General features: G+C 35.9%; 2 protein-coding genes across 3 annotated transcripts; one reads left to right on the forward strand and one right to left on the reverse strand.

Moving 5' to 3' along the window:
• Positions 1-643: 643 nt before the first annotated feature.
• On the forward strand, positions 644-3,968 carry LOC132041287 (senescence-associated carboxylesterase 101-like). Its single transcript, XM_059432073.1, has 4 exons — positions 644-785; positions 868-1,225; positions 2,250-2,813; positions 3,118-3,968. Exons 1-4 carry the CDS (start codon positions 775-777, stop codon positions 3,910-3,912), a joined length of 1,728 nt encoding a protein of 575 aa, XP_059288056.1. The 5' UTR covers positions 644-774; the 3' UTR covers positions 3,913-3,968.
• Positions 3,969-4,656: 688 nt separating this feature from the next.
• On the reverse strand, positions 4,657-15,251 carry LOC132041303 (CBBY-like protein). Of its 2 annotated transcripts, none has more exons than XM_059432075.1 (11): positions 14,898-15,251; positions 13,980-14,029; positions 13,505-13,568; positions 13,228-13,276; positions 13,059-13,127; positions 12,390-12,451; positions 10,523-10,603; positions 9,608-9,762; positions 9,387-9,471; positions 7,844-7,987; positions 4,657-4,956 (listed from the first exon to the last, which is right to left on the reverse strand). In XM_059432075.1, exons 1-11 carry the CDS (start codon positions 15,146-15,148, stop codon positions 4,845-4,847), a joined length of 1,122 nt encoding a protein of 373 aa, XP_059288058.1. In that variant the 5' UTR covers positions 15,149-15,251; the 3' UTR covers positions 4,657-4,844. The 2 variants fall into 2 exon arrangements, with proteins under 2 accessions (XP_059288058.1, XP_059288059.1); XM_059432076.1 differs by having other exon boundaries at positions 4,657-4,947; positions 14,898-15,249.
• Positions 15,252-17,134: the final 1,883 nt, after the last annotated feature.

The raw sequence follows: 17,134 nt of genomic DNA on the forward strand, positions 1-17,134 counted from the left end.
ATTTGGGGAACCTATAAAGGGGGTGAAATGAAATGTTTCGTAACACAATCAATATTGAGATGAGAACTTCACTCGAAAAATAAATTAACCAAAAAAAAAAAAAAATGTTTTGTACACTTTTCACCTCATTTTATGTGATGATTTTGAATGATCATATAGTTTACGATTTGAATTTGACTTACATATTACTTATATTTTCTACATTTGAAGTAAATTTTAAAGTAATTTGTAAAAGATCCAAACTGAAAATTCTGTGACAATAATAAACATGATTACTGCTATCCACATAATCAATCTAAACTTATTTGGAACTAAGGTATAATTGTTATTGTTATACTCCATCCGTTCACTTTTATTTGTCCATTATTCCAAAAATAGATTTTCATTTTTATTTGTCCATTTTCACATATCAAGAATAAAATAATTTGTTTTTCCGCGTTTTATCCTTAGCATTAATTATTCATTTCAAATCATTTTCCAAATCTAATACAATTATACACCAATTAATATGGGTATTATGCTAAAATATGCATTTCATTTATTATTTCGGTGTGAAATTTATAATGATTATGTTAGGTCTAACTTGTTTAATTACCATAAATATACATACAACACTATTAAATATTTGATACTCCCAAAAGAAAAGTATGGTATAAACTGGCACGTAGGATGGGAAAATGGAATAATATCACACTTGTATCCCACGCGTAGTTGACAAAAGTTAAAACTAGAAACCAAGTTTACCTCGTCTTAACTTCGGTCTGAAGCTCTCCAATGGCGTCCTTGTAAGCAATCAACGCTATCCCGTCTTAATTTATAGTCTTAAATCAATGATTCTAATGGTTAAATTTTCATCTACTATTCCAGGTACAGCACTGGACTTGAATTGGGCAATTTATTGCTCGGATCAGACTTATTGGATCATTCATGGGATGCAATTTCAAAGCTTCAAAAAGAGACCTTTTTAGAGGACCCATCACTTCCTTTTTCTGTTAGATACCAACTTTATGAATACCCAACAAAGTGTTCTATTATTGCTTTTGTATGCTCACCTAATTGTTCTGTGAATCATTTGCAAGAAGAGTTTAAAGAACTGGTTTCGTTAGATGGAATTACATCCTTTGACTTTCTTTGCAACAAAAGTAGTAGTTCCATTTCACTTCATAAGGCTGCTCTTACCCTTTTTGCTTCTCTTGAGAATGAGCTCTCTCTTCTCAAACAACAGGTACAGTGCCTTAAATTGTTAAATTTTTTGCGTTCTTGGAATTTTGAAATTATATTATGTGTTTCAAGAAATGAACTTTTTTGGTCAATTGGATTCAAAGATCCTTAACTTTGAGATGTAATCTTGAGTTGATCATTTTAAATTGTGTTGATGTAGAGAATATACAGGTTTTAAATTACTAAGGAATCATTTAAAAGGTATGATTTTTATAATGTTTGATTTTGTATGAGAAGGTTATGAGGAGGCAGTTTAATGAGACTATAGTTGGGATTACATCTTTGAGCTTAAGAATCCTACCTATATCCTTTAATTAGTAGGAATACTAGATTAGTAATAAAAACCTATGTTGCTCGGACTCGGTGTCGAGTGTCGGATACGGGTACGGATCTAGAGGTCGGATTCGGCATAATCTAAATTTTCAGATTCGGGGATACGGAAACAGGTGTGGATACGGGTGCGGGGATTCGGCTAAAATAATTCAAAATTATAAGAAAAATAACTAAATCTATGCCTAGAAATAAAAAACAAAATAATTTTTTATAGTTATCATTTATAATTAAATATTAATTTTTAATTAAATTGAAACTCTTCTAGATACAATAAGTGTCCACTCTTCAAGAGCTCTCCGTTTCTTTCAATTTGGCCTCAAAATTTTTCTCAGATTGGTCCATGGATTTGGTCAAAGTATCCAATGCCGTTTGACCAGATCCGACACGAATCCGGTGTCGGTGTCGTGTCGTGTCGGGACACGGTGCGGAAAAGTGAAGGGTCCGAGCAACATAATTAAAAACACAACAGTGAAGAAATGATAGTTGGGGCCGGATTATTAACTAAAGTTTAATTATGCCTTCTTTAGCTGGGAGGACAACAATAGTAGTAACTAAACACCAGATTGAGGGAGGAAAGATACTAATGATTGCTCTCCAGCTTATAATTTGCAAATGAAGTGTCAAACTGTCAGCTTGGACTACCTCTTATATGTGTAACTGATTCTGGCGTTGTTGCTTTATCTGCTTTGATGTAGTTCACCAATAGCCAACCTCTTATTGTAACTGGACATTCTCTGGGAGGATCTGTTGCATCTCTGTTCACCTTAGGGCTGCTTAATAGCCTTCCCAGATATGGTGTGCAGCGTCTCCTCTGCATCACTTTTGGGTCTCCACTTCTTGGTAACAATGGCTTCCAAAAAGCCATTTCAGAGTCTCAGACATGGAGCTCGTGCTTCTTGCACGTGGTCTCAAACACAGATCCAATTCCAGGATTTCTGATCTCGGGCCATAATGCTAACTTGACTACCTCGATCTGTTACATGCCATTCGGTACCTATCTCTTCTGCTCAGGATCAGGTTTCTCTTGCTTTGAGGAACCACAATCTATTCTGGAGTTGTTGATGATAATGAGCTCAACATGTGCTGAAAGTGAAAATCTAAATAACTGCTCTCAGGTTATTGATTATGGACATAGCTTGGAACAGCTAAAGAGCAAAGCTGTTTGCAGGGGTATCTCAGAGCTGCCCGACTCAATAAGTAATCCACTTCAAGCAGGAACCTATCTACTGCTAGAAGCAACCAGAGTTGGAAAGTTACAGGTAAATACACTTCATTGCTACTTGATCAAATTGTGTTGTTCCCACTTTGACAGTTCATCTATTGAAGCACAACGTGAATGATGAAAGATAAAGAACTTGAGTCGTTCAGGTGCGTATACAAGTTGTAAAGTAAGAATTATGTTGAACTATTGAAGATCGCACAAGGCTTGAAATTAACCTGAGGCAAAAGTTCTTGGTTAAATGGGCTATAACACGCCATAATACTTTTTTCTTTTTTTCTTAGTGTTCTTTTTTTTCTTTTTCTGTCAACAAATTTTAGATGTTTGCCTCTTAACTGCAACAGGAAAATGTTAACTTGAGCAATCTTGCAATGAATATTGCAACAAGGGCAGAGGTTCAGGCCAAACACAAGCAAAAGGTTTTTGATCCCTTCAAAAGACTAAGCATAACTAAAAAGTCCATGAGTTACCTTGAATGGTACATGAAAAACTCTTTGGAAGAGGCAGGTTATTATGACAAATATAAGACCAGACGTTCCAGAAGCAGAGACGAGATTGAAAGCACAGAAAACCTAATCAAGCATCACAGAACTCTGAAGCTGTTCTGGAAAAGAATAGTAACTGAAGTAGAAAATTTGCCCTGGAAAGAGGGGAGAAAGCTTCGAAAGCGTTGCCTATATGCGGCAACAAGCTATCGAAGGATGGTTGAACCACTCGACATAGCTGAGTATTACGGTAGGGGAAAGAAAGATTATGTAAGTCACGGAAGATCTGAACACTATAAACTATTGGAGAAATGGTCAACTGATGAAAATGTTCATACATACCAGAGAAGCCAAGCCTCTAGTCTTACGGTTGATTCTTGCTTCTGGGCTTATGTTGAGGAAGCTCTGATCTCTTGTGAAGTGTTGAAGGATGGACAAAGTAGCCTAGAAGAACAAGAATCGGCTAGAGGAAATCTGATCAAATTCGAGGAGTATGTAATGAACATGATTAATAACTTCTTGGTGTCTCCTGAGATTTTCTTGCCTCAAAGCAGCTTCATGCTATGGTGGAAAGAATATTGCATAGTTGTAGGAAATTCATATACTTCACCCTTGAGTAATTTTATGAAGGATGAGTTTCATAGATATGTTTAATAAATTATATCTGTAAAGGAGATTTGATCATAAAACATATCCTAGTTGTAAGATCATCCTTTTGTTTTCCTCACTAGTTGCCCAATAGTTGAGTAACAAGCAATAACTCACATGCCCAACTTAAAACTACTTTTCCATTGGTTTTCGTTAACGTAATTGGTTTTCTTTAACGTAACCTGTAACTTTATAATTTGAGTTGCCAAACATGATTAGTTTCAGAATACAGTAAAATTATGTGGGGTTTTGGTTTTCCTTCCTTTTGATTATTGACCAAGCATTCTTATAGTTGTAGATTGATATGAGCTAACAATTCACCCAAACCTTTTATGTAACGTTTTGAACGTGATTTACCTAGTCGAATGCCTTTTTAGTGAGTACTTCACAAGCATTTTGGAGTTCCACCTTATAAACGAGCTCATCTATGAAATTCAATTTCTACATAAAGGGACAAAGAAATAAGTATGGTACTTAATATTAACATGTCTTAGACTCATCAGATACACAGTTGACAGCATAGGCAATTGGAGTAGTGGTTCTTCATCCTTATTTGAGGTTTCAGGTTTGAGCTCAGAACATGACTGCATTTGGTAGGGAGTTACCCACAAAGCGGAATTTTCTGGGGCGAATCCAGATTACTCGAGCCATCCACTTTCTGGCGCGAATCCGGATTACTCGAGTCCCACAGCAGGTACTGGATACCGGGTTAGAGACCCCCACAAAAAGAGAGAAAATGAGGCAGCAGAATGTTTGAAAATTTTACAAAGAGGTGAAATGAAGTCCCAAATTGAGAAGTAATTCCACAAATGGTCAATGGCCGCTAGATGATACTGCAACTTATGCTGCATATTTCATAGGAAATAATTTTACAGCATCGTAATTACACTCGCTTTAAAGTTTGAAAATTATACAGGAAATGGGTTTTGTATCAAATATCAGGACCCCCGTATTTGTCGTAGTCTAGAAATTGATAGATCTCCACCACCAAATCCATCCATTATTGCTTTAGCTCCAGGAAACTCAGCTCTGGCTGTCGAACTTTTACACCTCAACAAAAAGATATTATTATAAAGAAAAGATATCCATCAATGTTTATGCTAACAACATATTTAGTAACCAAATTATCTGAAAGTGAATTAGCAAACACCAGTTTACCAGGATGGATGTGGTACTAGTGTTATCATGGAATCCAGCGACATTTATTCTCACCCACATATACCATGGGGGACAGAGGCGGATGCTGGATTGGAAGTTTATTGGCTCGTACAACGGTTTTAAGTTAATACACAATAATAACTAGGTGTATTCAAATATTTATAGATATTTAGTAGATTTCTTATGATACATATACAGGGTTTGGATAAAAGTAATTGAATTCAAGAGAACCATAACTTATATGCTACTAGGTCCGCCCCTGATACAGGGTGAGTCGTCATAGCACCTAATCAAAATCTACCTAATGATATTACGTTTCACGGCTTCAAGAGCAAATTGCAGATAAGGAGAAAGAAGAAGCCAATGCCACCTACTATTCTAAATTGTTCCCTTAAAAATAAAAAAATAAAAAAAATGAAGAAGAAGAAGAAGAAACCCTGTACAAGTTAGAACTTTTAAGGCAAATAAACTTCATATTTAACTAAAAGATGTTGGAAAAATCAACCAACATCAAGTGAAAATTATAGGTGACAAAATCTAATTTAGAATGATCTAAGCATAATTCAAAAATTACAAAATGTATATAAAAATAGAAGTGCATAATCTAAAAATTTAAACCTCTATTTACCATGATTTATCTTATTCTACTAGTAAATTTCTACTGAGCCTATCTCCTCGATCTCCCCTGCAGTTGACTTGAAGGAACAAGAGAAGCTAAGCTAGTATCTCTCTTTAAGAGCAAAGCATGCCAAATTTGCAGCCATAGCAATGGTTGGTATGTGTGGAATTGCACATTACCTCTAAGCCTCTAAGCTAAATGATGGGTGCTGAGGCTTATAAAGTCCTAACAAGTTGATTAAAGCTGTGAAGTGGCCTACTAAGCTTAGACTCAGGCCTCATTTGTTTTCATTAAGATTAAGACGTCTAAATTTGAATACACATCTAAATGATTAAGATGTTGTCTCTAGGTCTGAACACTGAATGATTAAGACTGTTTGTTTTTCAACATCTGAATGTTCATAATGTATTCATTTAAACATAATAAATATACAATTCAAATAAAAAATAACTAAATATCAGAAAATAAATACAATAAAATAAATATTATTTGATAAAAAATGAAACATTTACGTTCACTAGTAATAGTGGAGGTGATTTGTAGTCGTGGTGGGTGGTGAGTGGAGGTGGAGGGGTGGGTGGGTGGGCGGTGTGAGGGGTGGGAGGTAGTGGCGGTGGTGTGGAGTGCGGTTGGTGGTGGGAGGTGGGGGTAGTGGAGAGTGAGAGTGGGAGTGGGTGGTGTGGGTTGGTGGTGGGGTGGGGTGGGGGGAGCGGCGTGGGATTGGGATTGGTCGGGTGGGGGTGGTTGAGGTGGAGGGGTGGGGTTGGAGTGGAGCGTGGGTAGTGGGGTTAAGGGTTGGGAGTGGGGGTGGGTTGGAGTGGAGAGTGGGTGTGGGGGTGGGGGTGGGGTTGATGTGGAGGGGTGGTGTTGGGGGTGGAGCTGGTGGTAAAAAAAATTCATACAAAAATACCTCTTAATAATATTAAGACTTGGTTTAAGATCTTAATGGTTAAGACCTATTCAGACCCAGTAAGTGCTTAGATCTTAATGCAAACAAATACACTTAATGACCTAAGGTCTGAACCATTCAGATTCAGGCCTCCAATAAGTGCAAACAAATGAGGCCTCAGAGTGAACTTATTCTAAAACTTATATGTTAGTTCAGCAAACTTTGCTTATAAGTGCAGAAGGTTCATGGCCATTTGCTGTCCATGTGAATATAGGTACATAATTCTGGGGTTGGTTATCCAATCAAGTATCAGATAACCTGGCAAAAGCACACCTGCTTCCCTGGTCAAAAGTAGGAGTACAAAAGCAGCCTATAAATGTACTCCAGTTGCTATAAAAGTTCAAGAAGGGCCTGTTCTAGCTTATGGGCCATCGTGTTGTTTGAATTCACGGGAAGGGCATTTAATAGAGCTTTCAGAGAGAACATGGAGAATCCAGGCTCCTCTTGAACAAGTACATCCGCTTTAAACAAATTAAAAAGAAGATACAGCAAAGGTCGAACTTCTATAATACCAAACAGCACAAGTCCCAGACCTTCATTGCACTTTTCAATTTTCCATGCTGTGCCATGTATGTGACCAAGCTCCTGGCATCGCTGTATAATAAAGAAAAACTTTCTTTTTCCCTTTCCTTAGCACCTATACAGTACTTACTACCAAATGTCAACTATGTACAGACGATTAAGTACCCTTCATATGATTTCTTATATACATTTGTCGTTTGATCTGATAGTGATGGTCTGAGAATGCACTCAACCCGAAAAATTGCTTGTGCGTGATGAATAAGTTCAGATATTATTGTTTATCTGATGCGTACAGGAGGTTCAGAATATTACACAAGAAGAAGTCAAACTGCCCAAAAAGAGTAAGTTGACAAAATCGAGTAAAAGGCCCACATCTGTACAACCAATGTATTGCACCAAGAAAGCAGAAAAACTACAAACATCCATATTTCAATCTATGCATCCGTTCTTCTTTACTAGGAACCCCTAAATTTCCTTAAATGACAAATTATTTAGTATTGGTGTGAAATGAACCTGCACCGAGCATAATGGTCAAAGGATTTATATATGCCTACTGTTAAAGATAGAAAAGTACTTCTGTGCACACCCGAAAGGTAGCGGCTGCGGGTCCCCTTGTCATAAAAAAGATAGAAAAGTACTCCTATTGCATTCAAGATTTTGGTATTTAGAACTTTGATTGAAAAATCTACCTGCTCCGGACCACAACACAAGGCATGCCAATTCGCTCTGCTCCAGCGACCCCAGATTGACCTCCGGAAACAAGCACACAATTGTGCACAGGTACATTGGCATATTCTGCCCCCGCCCTCAATGCAGCCACAACATTCTTCAATCTATATTAGAAGAAAATAAAGTATTAGACTTGACCACATTAGATTGAAAATAAAGTATTAGACTTGACCACATTTACAGCCACTAGTAGTCGAACTGTTGCAGACCTACTATGTGCCAAATTGCACTGCACTCAATACAAATAGGGTTATATTTTGGCTAGAGCCCATAGTTAGTTTCAGCCGAAAGGCCAACAATGAAAAAAGCCCATACAAATATGCATGAATTTGCAGATAGCCCCCAAATGCTTCTGAATATTGTCTTCAAATACAAATCAAAGCTCCAAAAGTGAGAGCGATATGATCCAGTATGTTGCATGGACTCTTCCTGCTGCTTTGACATACCGCTGTCCAGCATGTACGACATTGGTATATGGCTATTTCACAACAGATTCTTCAAAATACACTGTATGAATCCATAATAATATCTAGTATTTGCACCCAACTCCGTATAGCACCAATGATACTGATTCGGCAGTTGTTCCTAAGAGATTCAAAGATGCACAGTAACAAATAGAAAGGTCACCTACTAGTTTGATCTATGTGATTTCAAGAACCAAGGAATTCATTCAAACATGGCCATGCCAAATAAGTGTAATGAGTGCATGGATTTTCAATGGATCCTTGCATAAGTTGATCTTACTTCTACCAGATAAAAACCTTCAGCCAATATTTATACCTTTGTTCATGTAACATGGTCTGAAATAGCACAAATGAGATTGCCAAGAAGCTAATGTGTTTAAGTGTTTTTTCTGATCCACCCGAAATGGAGAAGTATTTTCTTTGGACCAGAGTTCCTATTCCTCTTTTTTTTTTTTTTTTTTTTGGGACAAGTCTCATTGGACCAGAATTAATTCACAGCAACTAATTTCCCTTTTCCCTTGGGCACCTCTCAAACTACCACTGAATACATGAAATCTCCAGCTTCAAAACATGCCTTTCCACCCTCTCTCTCCTTTTCGTAGTAGTATTATTTTAGTATCGCGTAGATCATTATCCTTATGTGTGTATTACTATGTGTTGCTCCATTTGTTCTGTATCTTGATATTTTGTTGTCTTATTTCTCTTACAATCCTGCATTGACTATGTTTCTTTTGAGCCGAGGGTCTATCGGAAACAGCCTCTCTACCCCATAAAGGTAGAGGTAGGGTCTGCATACATCTTACCCTACCCAGACCCCACTCGTGGGATTACACTGGGTTGTTGTTGTTGTTCTATAAGCTCCCCAACCATATCGGGATTGAAGTGTAGTTGATTATTGATTTTGGAAAGTTTAATGACTTAATCAAGCACCTTCATCCTGGTAATATAATTTCATGTGGTGTAAAACTGAAGATAAACCATCAAAACAACAAAAATAAAAATAAAGAAAAACAATAACGAAGAGAACGATAGAACTAACCCTTCACTTGAAGTAGTATCAATGTCGACAGTCAACTTTAGTATGGAAGCAACCTCCTTAGCAATTTTTTGCTCCTCGGCGGAAACTGGGTCAAAACAATATAGATGAGGTCTGCAGTTTCTTATGCTGGGATATGGTGCAAAGAGAGGCAACCAGCTTGTGCCATGAAATTTTAGCAGATTGTGCAACGAAACTGAACCAGATTGTCTGAGGCAATTTACCTGCTTTTCTTGCTTCTTTAGCCAGTTGCTCGCCTAGATCAGATGCCACCCCTTCGCCAAATACAAGTTGGCCATAGGAACTTCGCCTTACCTCCTCAATTCCAATTATTTTTATCTTTGCCAGTTTATCATTTCCAAGCTTCTCAATGATAGATCTATAGTGAATAAAAGAACAGGTTACCTTTCCATTGACTGGCAGAAAGTATTATTTCAACATCGAAACCCAATTTCATATGGGTGGAAACCAAAACGAGTTTTTTGACAGACAAGTATAGAAGTATCATTAATGTTGGATAAAACGGGAATTACTACACACGCCAACTAACAGTCCTTTCAATAACTAATGTTCCTACTTACTTTAGAGATTTTAATTATTTCCTGATGTGAATTAACATGCAGAATCATTCAGTTTATATGACGATGTTCAAGCAACAAAAACCATTAAAAAAACGCAAAGAACATAATCTAGATCCAAGAAACAGAATTTTTTTTTTTTTATAACAATGGTGTTCGGGCCAGTTTGGGCAATACCTTGACTATTCTACTGGCTACCCACTACCCCCAACAGAATAGGTACCAGGTAACTCTTTCCCCCAAGGCATAGGCAGATGGAAAGATCACCTAGTGTTTTTTGTCTAAGCTGAGTTTCACATTGTTTTCAACCACTTCATTAACCACTATGTCACACCCTTGAGTGCTTGAAGAAATGGCAATTTAACACTGGCAGATTCCCAAACTCAACAGTTTTAAGTGTTCGGCATCAGCAATAACAGTCTTTAATATTAGACTAACTTATTCATCAGTGTCATTCCAACTGTACCTCACCCTAAAGCAATATAAAAGAACTTCATGTTCGGGGGAAAAAAAAATCTTATATATTCATATTTGAAATGCAAAGAATAATTAGCAGTAAACCTGACTTGCTTTTCTCCACTTTTACAGTAGGCTGTCAGCATCACTACTTGGACACCTTCTTCACATGCTTCATCAATAAATCTGCAAATAGCATAGTAAAATTTATTAAGAGAAATATAACAAAATTAAGAAAGATCAACCAACTAAATTAATATATACAAAGACCACAGAATCAAACCAACTTTACACCGGTAATCGAGACGCTAAAAAGTTAGTCTAACAAATGTAAAATACTCTAACCTGTAACTCCTTCTAAGGAAAATTATAAGAATTATCGTTGAAAAGTAAACTTTTTGGCATTTGAAAATGTTAAAACTAAATCTATGATTCAGTGATGTGATAAGTTGCTCAACACGTCAAAATCTAGATGCTTAAACCATTGAGCTTAACAATGGGAGTGAATATTGGGCCTGCTAAAATCCAATACATCCACAAGATGAGTGTTACAGAGAAGCGGATGCTAGAGGGATATGTGGTCATACAAGACTAAATAAGATTAGAAATGACTGCATCCGCAAGAATGTTCATATAGCAAATATCGAGGATAAAATAAGAGGTCGCTTGAGATGCTATGATCATGCCCTGTGTCGACTGCAAGATGCACCAGTCCGTAGATGTGAGATCACGGTGGGTCAAGGTGTTAAGGGAGCGAAGTAGACCTAAAATCACTTATAAGAAAGTTGCTCGAAGGATCTATAATTTCTTGGAATCCATGCAAAACTTGGCGAAAGATTGGGCAAAATGAAAGAAAAATATCTATATATCTGATACTTATTAGTTGAGAATATGTTTCATCATGTTAGCACTTTTACTTTACGTCCTATGATTTTTTTGCAAACAACAACAACATACCCAGTGAAATCCCACAGAGTGGGGTCTGGGGAGGGTAGAGTGTATGCAAACCTTACCCCTACCTTGGATTTATATGTCAGCAGAAAGACAAAGAGCTTCATGTAATTTTTATTTTCAGTTTGCTTATATTAGCATGATACGAATTTAAACAGAGTAACATGGAGGATTCATATAGCCGATCCCAACTTATTTGGGATTAAGGTAGTTGTTGTTGTAAGCAATTGAGCTTAATACACAAACTAAACACTCAAAAGTGTCAATGATCCGAAGACTGTTACATGGCAAAAGTCACAATATCTGAACTACAAAGGGGTCTCAGAAGTGGTGGGTATGGAAAAATATAGCTCGATGAAACTGACAAGGAACCATTACTTCTAGACATAAAGCACAAAGTTGTAGATTTCCTCTGTTGAGTTTGTCCCCGAATTACTAGAGAAAGGGAAAAGAGTGGTCATATGGTAAAGCAAACAAGGATTAATCCTAGAGGAACCTATGGCTCAACTATTTCATGAACCTATTGCATAATTAACTCCACTCTGATATGGACCATCACCAAACAATGAGGATTGTAACTTGGATCTCAAGATGAGTAAGACACCACCTCAAATTGGAAAACATCAAACAACCTAGGGTTTTGAAGGGGTTCCCTCTAAAATTTGCTGAAAATAATAGGAGAAAAACCCGAGGAGCCTCAATTTTTAATGAAAATAAACTTAGAACCTGACAGCAGCTTATAACATTAAAAAGTAAAATCAACACATAAATCTTTAAACAAATAATGGAAACATTATGCAGGGCTTCAACCATGTGAAAGGAAATCTTTCTCCTCTTTTTTACACTTAGCGCGCAGCATTCCCCAAATAAAAGAACGGAGTAACCATAAGAAACCTCGCTCTGACTCAGGGTAAAAGGAGAAATCATCTGCATGGCTCATATATCACTGAAGTTCAGACAGCAGAAAACTAAATATATATAGAACATGAACAAATGACTTTAAGCAAGAAAGACTACTTACTCTTCAACACCAGGTCTTAAAGGTAAAGTTTTTGACATTACAAGTTCATCCAATGCAATTTTCTGCAAGCAATGAACCCATTATTCAGATTATTAATTCAACCAAGATCATGTAAGCTCTATTATCTTTAGTTAGAAAACGAATATGAAACCATTCCAAAACAAGTGTAGAAAAGGAACAGGAAAACAACAATTATCACACTGGATATAACAGTGAGTAAAAGTACGAGAAAACACATTAGCAAATTGATTTTGGTAAAAGCTCAAATATTAAACCAGTGCAAACGAAAACAAAAGAAGGCGCAGGAAACAAGAACTATCAGATTGGATAAAACAGTCCATACGTGTACTTGAAGACAAAATTGGAATATGATTTTAGTCAATGAAGCAGAGCTAAGCAAGTCAACAACTCTACGAGATTACCTTATCAGAAATGTTATTTTGAGTTCTTATTTCGATAAAAGCCCTACTGTCTTTGTGTTTGACTTACATCAATTTGAGAGACTGTTAACCGTTAACAACTAGAGACGTGGGGGCATGACTATATTCTGGAGATACAATATTGACAGCTATAGAAGGTGTTACTACTGATATTTAGAAAATACTGAACAAATAGCAAGAATCTATCACCATATGTTCAACCTATTAAGCTTTAGTTTTGAATACATACCTTCTCTCGCAAAACACTTTTCATAAATGTCTCCTTCTCACTCGTGGGCAGTGATGTGGGCCAACCAATCTGAATAAAGAACAAGCTTATTCAAATTGGAAGGGTACTTCAAAGACTTTTAGAATGAATACAAGAACACACATCTATGAACTTTTCCATGTGAGCTTACTCTGTTGAAAAACAAGACCAACATCCTTTCTTCATCACCCATGCTCTTCCTGGGGAAAGCAAGTACTATATGCTTATGTAATAAGTCAGAAAGACATTTTAAGATGCCGTATACTGAGGTCAAATATGAAACTAAGAAAGTTACGAAATCAGGAAAAGATAGAATTTATTTAAGAGAATTTATTTAAGAGAAATAAAATCAACTATGCAATTCTCTCTGATTCAAAAAGAATATATGCATGCCACAACAGAATCACAAAACCACATGCACATCATACTTTACAAGATCCTGATAAACTGGTTGGCTCCAATTTGCACAGTCCAATCCAAGCTTCCGGAATGCTGACATTAGTAGAAGACAAAAAGACATGTACATTATCCCAGGTAGGCAGGAGCGGATCTAGGAATTCTAGAACTTGGGTGTACTACTAAAGAAATAAGGAAAAAATGCATTGCCAGCAGGTTATATTTGATTATAGAAAATATGTACATCAAATATCTAGTTTAGTGGAAAGACCATGGGTTCACGTGCCCAAAAAAATATACATAAATTCGCCCCTGCAGGTAGGCTTGAATCACAAAACCTCCTGAAATATCATACTTTTTGTTTTTGTTATAAATTAGTTTGTGCACCATATTGGTGCATTCAGTCATTAAGAATGACTTCGGTAATCATCATGAAAAGGAGGTCATTTCAGAAAACTTCCCTTAAAGCATAGAATTTACTTGACAAAAGTAAGAAAGAAATCTCACCTGCATTGAAGGCTTGACGGTTGCCCTGTCTGTCCACATCCATTAAAACCCTAACAAATAAAAGTTGTCAAGGAAACAAAGGTAAAAAAAAAGAAGTACTAACTACCAGTGGAAAATGTAAAGCAGAAAATGTTGCTGAAAATATAATACGGAGAAAATAAGCAGACAAAAACCCTGAACATAAAAATAGATTATATGAACCCCCCAGGTTAGCATAAGTTCAATATAATATGTTTCATTCAGCTAATTTATCTAATTCAAATACTGAATTATGCTAGGACATAAAAAATCATGCCTACTTGATTGAAAACTTAACTATCCAGTGCCACCATTTCCATACATTAACTCTTTCCCAAACTTTTCTTCTGGCATTGACTTATAAATGTCAAAGTATCAGTTTTTCCACAGTTAAACCTCACAACTTCACATGACAGACTGACAAAATGACAGTAACTACTTCAAATTACGAGAAAATGTGTTCAAGTCGAAGTTCAATTTGATTTTTGAGAAGCTACTCCCTCCGTCCAAGAATAAGTGTCGCTTTAGCTCATAACACGTCCATTAAGAAAAACAATAAATACAAGGCATAGCTTACTAAGTTATCCCTATTTATCATATGCTTCTTGAAAATTGAGTAACATTAAGAAAAAGCCGCTCTTTAATATAAGGGTATAGTTAGAAATAACTACATTTTTTTTGTCTTAGAATTCCTAAAGGGACACTTATTTTAGGACAAATTTCTTTTGCTAAAGTGACACTTATTTTGGGACGGAGGAAATAATATCAGGGGACGTAACACCAATACGAACACATTGCAGTCCGCAAAAAGTGAAAAACCAAAATTGAACACTAAAAGCTCAAGACTATTAGCACGTGCATAAAACTAAGACAAAACAAGAAAGGGGTTAAAATTTGTACCCTTCAACTTCAAGAAGAAGAGCAAGTTGGTGAGATGGGGTTTCTTGGGTGCTGCTGCTATTATATGAATTGACAAACCACCCATGAGTGTACAATTTGGGAATGTTAGAATTGAAGTTTGTTGGAGGCAAAAGAGGGAAGAAACAGGGGAAATGAAGGTGGTGTTTTCTGTAGAATTTGGAAGAGGAGCTGTTGTTGGTGCTGAAACGGAAAGTGTTGAGGGTGGAACATGAAGCTCTTTCCATAGCCATTCACTGGAATCGCATGTGCATTCTGTCCTAATAAAATCCGCCCAACACTCCAACTAGATTTTTTTTCTCTGCCTCTACTTTTATTTTCCCCTTTGGAACTAAAAAATTGTGTTTGAGTGCGTTAATCCAAGTACACAACACTAGTAAGTTCTAATTAAACGTGTTAATGATACCATATTAATTTTTTGATTATTTTATTTTGTGTAATCAAAATTAAATTTTTCGAAACTGTTTAATTATATTGGTTCTTTTCGGTATCGGTTTCGATTAATTTTCAAGTGTTTTTTTTTTTTTAAGAAAACGTTATGTAAGAGTCATAAGTGGAAGTTAGAAAACGATATTACGCAAACTTCTTTAGGGCTTTGACGAAAACTCTCTGGATAATTTTACTGTTTAAAAAGTGATGAATTAAAGGACACGTGAAATATGATCAAAATAGAGATCCATTAACTACTTTACCGTAGTGTCAAACAAAGTTAAACAAAGACATACGAGTAGAAAGAAGTTAATCAAGGTGAGACTCAAGAACTACTAATATTAAGTATCCAATAAGAAAAACTTAAATCATACGAGAGGAAAGATATCTAATGCCTTGTAACTTTCTGCTTAAGATCGTTGGAACACCTTGTAGCTTACTATTCAAGATGTTAGCACTAATTAGTTTCAACAAAAGTAGCATAATAGATTTCAAAGTCGGGACTTCGATTGTTAATTACTTGTTGGCTTGTAGTCGTTTTCATCATGATAGGGCCAAGGCATTTTTTTTTAAAACTTAAATTTATTTGGTATGGCTCTATATTTTTTCTGTTTATTTTTATAAAATGAAAAAACCTACCTAATTATTCGGTACGGTTATAAATTTAATTAAAAACCTACAATTTTATTAAAAGAAATATAATAATCAATTCGAACGGTTCAGTTCAATCTATTAAGAGCCTGTTTGGATGGGCAATCTATTAAAAAAAAAGAGCTTGCTTGATCATTTTTTTTTGCGCGGTGCTTATTTTAAATTGGTCTTTAAATTTTGCCCTCATTTGAAATGTTTAAATTTGCCTAAAAAAAAATAAGTTCGAACCACGCACGGTCGAAATTTTAAAAAAAATTCGCAAGGCGCTTTTAAATTTATCTTAACTTATTGAAATTTTTATTTTTATGTTCAAACTATCCGGATCCCGGCTTTGATAATTCCTTCACAAAGTTATCTTGGGGGCATACTTTTAATGGGCAAACTTTTATCTTGGGACCGGCGTCAAAGTTATCAGGAAGGAATTGTTGGGACCAATCTTACGCTAAGCCAGGCATAAGTATTTTGAGCTTTTTTTAAGACAAATGATTTTTAAGGGCAAACATGCGGTCCGGCATAAACTTTTGAATCAAACGCATCTTACGCCAAGGCATAAGTATCGGCCTGGAGTAACTTTGGTAATTCCTTCACGAGTGTACGGGTTGGGCATAGCGAAATTTAAACTTGCCTTGCGAATTTTTTTTTAAAATTTTGGACAAGGCGCGTATAAACCAATCCATGGGTTTATGCGAAGGGCAAAATCTAAAGTCTGTTTTTAAATACCATTGATACTTGTAAGAAAGAGATATAATACTAGTATCAGCATCTTTCCTTTTTAGTGCATCTTGAACTAATCGTTTTTTTCTTACTTTTGTAAGAAAGAGATTAATACTAGTATCAGCATCTTTCCTTTTTTAGTGCATCTTGAACTAATCTTTTCACTCCTCTCTAGCTTGTTACGCTCGATCTACATCTTATCTAATTTAATCTTGCTTTTTCTTTTTAGATAGAGAAAAATTTTGCTCTCATATTACAGATTCCACTTCGTTCAATTACATTAGAATTTTATACAACTTAGTAATTAAGTTTCGCTTTAATTGGTATAAAATAAACAGATTCTAGAATATGATGTTTTGTCTGTATGAAACCTACCCTTCTGTTCATATTTCTCCCAAAAAAAAAAAAAAAAAAAAAAAAATATT

The sequence above is a fragment of the Lycium ferocissimum genome, chromosome 2, assembly GCF_029784015.1.
Source record: "Lycium ferocissimum isolate CSIRO_LF1 chromosome 2, AGI_CSIRO_Lferr_CH_V1, whole genome shotgun sequence".
NCBI classification, from domain to species: domain Eukaryota; kingdom Viridiplantae; phylum Streptophyta; class Magnoliopsida; order Solanales; family Solanaceae; genus Lycium; species Lycium ferocissimum.

What these genes read in the sequence shown, in the direction of transcription:
- LOC132041303 (XM_059432075.1), bottom strand. Translation starts at nt 15,148, where the DNA reads ATGGCTATGGAAAGAGCTTCATGTTCCACCCTCAACACTTTCCGTTTC. An exon ending in AAAGTGTTTTGCGAGAGAAG is followed by an intron (nt 12,452 to 13,058) that starts GTATGTATTCAA and finishes CATTGCTTGCAG; the next exon opens with AAAATTGCATTGGATGAACT. An exon ending in TAAAGAAGCAAGAAAAGCAG is followed by an intron (nt 9,472 to 9,607) that starts GTAAATTGCCTC and finishes GTTTTGACCCAG; the next exon opens with TTTCCGCCGAGGAGCAAAAA.
- LOC132041287 (XM_059432073.1), top strand. An exon ending in TCTCTCTTCTCAAACAACAG is followed by an intron (nt 1,226 to 2,249) that starts GTACAGTGCCTT and finishes GCTTTGATGTAG; the next exon opens with TTCACCAATAGCCAACCTCT. An exon ending in CCAGAGTTGGAAAGTTACAG is followed by an intron (nt 2,814 to 3,117) that starts GTAAATACACTT and finishes TAACTGCAACAG; the next exon opens with GAAAATGTTAACTTGAGCAA.